Source organism: Galeopterus variegatus, unplaced genomic scaffold (assembly GCF_000696425.1).
Source record: "Galeopterus variegatus unplaced genomic scaffold, G_variegatus-3.0.2 Scaffold2068, whole genome shotgun sequence".
NCBI classification, from domain to species: domain Eukaryota; kingdom Metazoa; phylum Chordata; class Mammalia; order Dermoptera; family Cynocephalidae; genus Galeopterus; species Galeopterus variegatus.
Genome location: NW_007728179.1, coordinates 156,315 through 162,016, shown reverse-complemented (window position 1 = coordinate 162,016; position 5,702 = coordinate 156,315). Strand labels below are relative to the sequence as shown.

The 5,702-nt window shown below is 47.7% G+C and overlaps 1 protein-coding gene across 1 annotated transcript in view; it reads right to left on the bottom strand.

Moving 5' to 3' along the window:
• The window catches only part of DGAT2L6 (diacylglycerol O-acyltransferase 2-like 6), a 25,717-nt gene extending 23,619 nt beyond the window's left edge, over window positions 1-2,098 (bottom strand). The window contains 1 exon segment of the mRNA XM_008580343.1: window positions 2,017-2,098. Within this exon segment, the coding sequence (XP_008578565.1) occupies window positions 2,017-2,098 (82 nt within the window).
• Between the last annotated feature and the right edge of the window lie 3,604 nt (window positions 2,099-5,702).

The window sequence follows — 5,702 nt, the reverse complement described above, 5'->3', positions numbered from 1 at the left end:
CCTCACTCAGCCAGTGAGCGGGAACCGGTCTGTATGTGGGATCCGAACCCTCGGCGGGAGCGCCTCCGCGCTTCCCAAGTGGCGCACTGCGCTAGTGCGCCACTGGGCCGGCCCCACCCCCACCCAACTCTTCCAGCTTTTCCAGGATGCGTGGAAACTGTTGAGATTTGAATGGGGAGGAGACATTATTAGGAGGATAACCTTTACCTTCTCGGTCCCTGACATGTCCAGTTGTCTGATACACCCTCTTCCCTATCCCCACCCAGAGACAGTGTCCTTTGAAAGAGGAAAAGAAATAGAGAAAAAAAAAATACTTGAGAAATAATCATTTTCTGGGAGAAAAATGAGAACATTTTAATGAGGAAAGCTGCCCCAGAAGAGCCAGAATAATCTGGGCATTTGTGTTCAAATACTATACCAAGGCTTTCTTGGGTGGGAGAGACTCCGCACCTAAAAGGATCCACTCATGCAGCTCTTCCTCTCTTGACCTCTTTTCCCTGATCTCCCTGCACCATTGTCCACTCTTTCTAGGATCCAGACTTGAAATGATGGCTGCCCCTGCAATGCCAAGTCTCTTAGGACATTCTTGTACCCCTTACTTTCCTAGCTGAGGGCTGAAACTTATCAAAGGGGTGTTTTTGAGGAAATTAAAGGAAATGCAAAGGAAAAAAATTATGAAAGACTAGAAACAAATAATTTTACAAAAAAAAATCCTTACTTCTCTTGATACAGCTAATGTCAAGCCATTGATGGGTTCAGCATGATTCAATTTTAATAAGGCTTGATAAGTCTATGTCTTTTGGGAACCATGGACCCCTCTGTCAGTCTGGTGAAGCCTATGGGCCCCTTCTCTGAATAATATTCCTATTTTTTGTTTTAATTGACACATTGTACATACTTATGGGGTACAATCTGATGTTTTGATACATATGTAGTACAATAATTGGTTTAGGTTAGTAAATGTATCAATCACCTCATGCATTTTTCTGAATAATATTTTCAGGTGCATAAAATAAAATACACAGACTTACAAAGGAAGCACATTATATTAAAATATAACTATCAAAATATTACCAAAAATGTAATGTAGTAACATGTGTGCTTCTAGATTTATGCATTAAATAACCAGATCTAATGGCAGTTCCAATAACTACTAGAATTTTGAAGTAGTCATGAGCATAAGTGAATTTCGAGATGCCTGCAAACAGCTGTAATATGAAATGCAAATCTCCATGGTGTCTGTTACTGACAAAGCCACAGGTACTGCTGACACTTTTTGGTTTATTGCCTACATTCGTCATTGAAGGAAATGCTACATTTCAATTAGAGGTTACCGAAAAGAAAGAAGTAATTTTTTCCATCCAATTCAAAGCCCCTCCACCCCGAATTCTTGGTCAATAGGCCCCTGGTTAAGAACCTCTCCTCTAAGGGGTCATATAGCCTCTCATGGAATTGAACTGACTGCCTCCTACATTCACCACCCTTCGGGATGGCATTATTTCTCCTCCTCCAGTTTCCAAGCTTGCCTCTGTAATTGAGCACCCACAAACCCCTGTTTGTGGCTGGGAAAAGCTTGGAGCTGTCAGCCCATTTGCCCAGCACTGATGACTGCCATGCCCTGAGTCCACTGAGCCCCAACTGGCCCTTTCTCAAAGTTCTGTCAAATGAGTCACTCAGGCAGCCCTCAGATTTTCCAGAATTCTCTCACCATAATCTTATACTAGAAAATCACCTTACACCTACCTAGTAACACCAGTTGTGCAAGCCACCACCACCTCCGCCCCGTCCCCGAATATGACTCTTTTCAGCTAGTTCATAGGAGACAGCTCCTGGGAAGGCTGGAGCGATCTTTCCACCAAAACAGCCACAGCCTCTCTCCTGGCCTTTGTGTGGCCAGTTCTTCCTAGAGGATGGGGACAAACCAGATTATCTCTTCAAAGCCCTCCTTCTCTGGAGATGCCTGACCTCTTTCTTGGTCTGTTCTCATGTACTCTCCAGCCCTTGGGGTTTACTCACCTAAAATTAAATAGCCTGGAATCCACTGTAAAACAGAGAGGGTTTGGAGGCACTCCTGAAGATCTAGTCGGGAGAAGGCCATGGTTGTGGTGCTGTTCTATTGTGTTAAGAAGCCCAATTGGAAGGTCAAAACCTCTTAAGCTGAGTTGATAATAGATGCTTTGTTATAATCTCTTATTACTGAATCTGTTTAGCTGCTGGGGCTTTCTCAGGCTTGACTAAACCTTTCCTCCAGTTCTTGATGCTCATTGACCCGCCCCAACTTCCTACACACACATCAGGTTGCAGATCAGACTATCTAATCTCCCCAGTATGTTTCCTTTCTCCATATGTACCCAATTGCGGTGAAGCAGAAATGGTCTTGGGGTGGCTCTAGCTGTGTGGGTGAGTAGAAGGTGCTCAAAAAAATTCTGTTGAATGTAATTAAAAGGGCTGCTTGAAAAATCAAATACAAAAATGGTAGCGAGTGTCCTACAAGTGCAAGGGAACAAGATCCCTTAGCTTTTTCCAGGGAGATTGGCAGAACTCCATCTTTCCCCCACCCCAATGCCCCTCTGGTTTGGGCCTCCCTGCTTAGACTGACTAGTATGACTCTTCAGAGTTGAGCTTAGGGAACTTCGCTGGTATGCTGGGGTGTGCTTTCATTCCCTCATGTATCTGAGATGGCCACCTGACATGCCTGCCCTTTCTCCTCTTCCTCCCCTTATGTTCTTCCGATGGGCCAGCTGGGATTCTCCAGCTGCTCCTTGGGGCTGCTTGGCCACATAGGGGGTGAGATGTACAGGAGCACATCTGCTTGGAATTTGCGGGGGAGGAGGGAGGTAAGAGGGGCAGGCCTGACTCTTCTGGGGGAAAGCACAGATGTGGAGGGGCTGGAGTACTCAGGACAGGTAAGACTCACAAGGCCCCCTACAGATCAGGATTCCACTCCCCTCTACTTTCAAATGGAAAAGATCTAGAAAGGGCTCATGGTCATGCAGGGAGCCAGAGGCAGGGCAAGGCCACACCATTTTCCATCTCTACCTCCCTAATACATCTGGCTCAGGGCCTGGTGCGGAGTGGGCACTCAACCAAATGCTTGTGGAACTGAGGAGGGAGTCCAAGGCTCCTGGTTCTTCAAGCCAGATGGACTCGCAGGGCTGGGCCAAGACCCCAATTGGCCACCTCTTCCCCGAAGAAACAGAGAGCATGCTGGCTGAGCTGGAGCTCTCTTGAGCCAAATGGACAAGTATGACATAAACACCAGGGAATGTAGAAAGAACAGGAAGAAGAGAAATGGGCCAGCAGAGAAACCCTGAACAGCCAGCACTCGTGATTTCCCAATTACGATTCAACCAACCAGTGAGCAAAAGCCTGGCTGCCTCAGAGTAAACAGCATTGAGGGAAGGAGGGCCAACAAGCACAACAGGTCTGCCAATCTTATTTGTAATCATTTAAGGTTGACATGATTCCACCCTCAAGAAACTCGCAATCCAGTGTGGGAAGCAGATGTGAAAACAGACCCCTGCATGAGGTGCTGTGGGGTGCCCAGAAGAGAGAATCACTCACCAGCCCAGGCAGGCCAGAGATGGCCCCAAGGGGGTGCTGCAGCGAGGAAGATGGACCCAGCGAGGAAGATGGACCCGGCGAGGAAGGTTTGGAAGGGAGTTCGAGAAAGGCTGCCACGGGTTCACCACACTAGAAGGAATGGGGGTCTTGGATAAGCTGGACCACCAAGAAACTTCCAAGGAGCAACACAAAAACAGAGAAAAGTGAGGGGCCGGCACGGTGGCGCACTGCTACAGTGCGCCGCTTGGGAAGCGCGGCAGCGCTCCCGCCGAGGGTTCGGATCCCACATACAGACCGGTTCCCACTCACTGGCTGAGCGAGGTGTGGGTGCAGCACGGAGGGTTGCGATCCCGTTGCCGGACACGAAAAAAGACAAAAAAAAAAAAAAAAAAAAAACAGAGAAAAGTGAAAGGAAAAGAGTATCAAGGGGACCAGGAACTCAGAAAGGGCGGTGGAAGTGGGGAGCGCTCTGAGAAGGAAGCAGCCCTGGGATTCTTTTTCCTGTGTTCAAAGTTTCACCCTCAGCCTTCAGAATGACTCATTTCCAGAAAGCTTTAGCTAGCTGAGGTTTTGCCATAATTTGTTTTCCTCTTAGTTATACCCGTATTTGGTTAGGCATTGCGATTTCAGCTCAATTAAAAACATGAATGGAGAATCTATTCAATGCCAGGTGCCAGGCTAGGTACTATAGAAGGTACATACATAATCCCTTCATTCACCAAATTTTTATTGAGGCCGTACTTCCTATAAGTCTGGTATTGTTCTAGGTTTATGATCGTGCATGTGTTGGGTCCAGGGGGCAGGCAGGGAATGAAAGGAGTGCATACCTCACTGGTACAAGGATTGGGGCCATCAGAGAATCACAGCGAGACGGAGGGGAAGGCTAGTAGCTGTGTGACCCTGGACAAAACGCTTCCCCTCTGTGAGTCTCGGTTTCCTCATCTGGTAAAGGGGACTAACCATATTTATTGGCTGCGAGGGTAAGTGGTAATGTTTGGAAAGCTCTTTGCGCAGTGTCTGCCACCCAGAAGCCTGTAGGACTGGTATTGGGCTGTGGGGAGGTGGTATTTGCAATGGGCTCCAACAAACTGAGAAGTGGGGAGCACAACATTTCCTGTGGTGGCCTGGTATACACAAAAATTTGGAAGTTTGCTTTGGCACAGGAAACAGTTGAGTTTGACAGGAGCCTCAGGTTCATGGAGGAGAGAAATCTGGATAGTGAGTGGGGATGTTTTCCTCACAAATCTCCTTACGTGTCTGGAGGCCAAGTGGGCCTAGAATCTAGTGAAAGCAGACCCAGGGGTGGTGGTCGGAGGCGGGGCCTGTGGAGGTGGAGCTTTCAACCCCTGGAAGCTTAGCCATTGGGTCGCTTCTCAGAGCAGGAAAGGCCCTGAGGAACTGTGGCCTCCAGTGCCTTGGTTCAGATTAGGGTGACCAACCATCCTCCTATGCCTGAGACTGAGGAGTTGCCTGGGACACAGAGCTTTCATGGCTAAAACCGAACGGCCTTGGGCAAACTGGAACAGTTGGTCCCCCTAGTTCAGGCCCTTGTCACTGTCTCCTGAGCTTCAGTAGGTTGCTGCCCACTGGTTTCCCTTCCTTTGTTCTCCTTACTGCTGTTAGAAGGATTGCTGTCAAAACAGCTCTTACCGTCTCTCTGCCCTGTTTCAAATCTCCAAAGGCTCCCACTACCTCTGGGATCAAATTCAAACTCCAGAGCCTGAATCCAGAACCCTTTCTATATTTTCTTCTTCCCTCCTTGAAAGTCTCATTTCCCATCATTTTCACAGCCACACCAGATCCAGCCTCATTCCCCAAACAGGAAGTGTCCTTTCCTATTCCAGGCCTTTGCCCATGGCAGTCTCTCAGCCTGACTCCTCCCCATCCTTCAAGGTTCAGTGAAAATTTCATTCCCTGAGACTCTCACCCTGCTCTCTCCTTTAGGTTCCCAATGTACATTATACATGCTTTGGGGAGAACACATATCAGGGAGTTAAGCTGGGAATATAGAACCCACCTCCACAGCCAGCTTCTAGTGCAATGCTTGGTGTACAGTAAGCTTTCGGTATACATATTTTAAATAGCCATTATATTCACATGGTTCAGAATTCAAAGGGAACTATCTATAGGGTATTCAA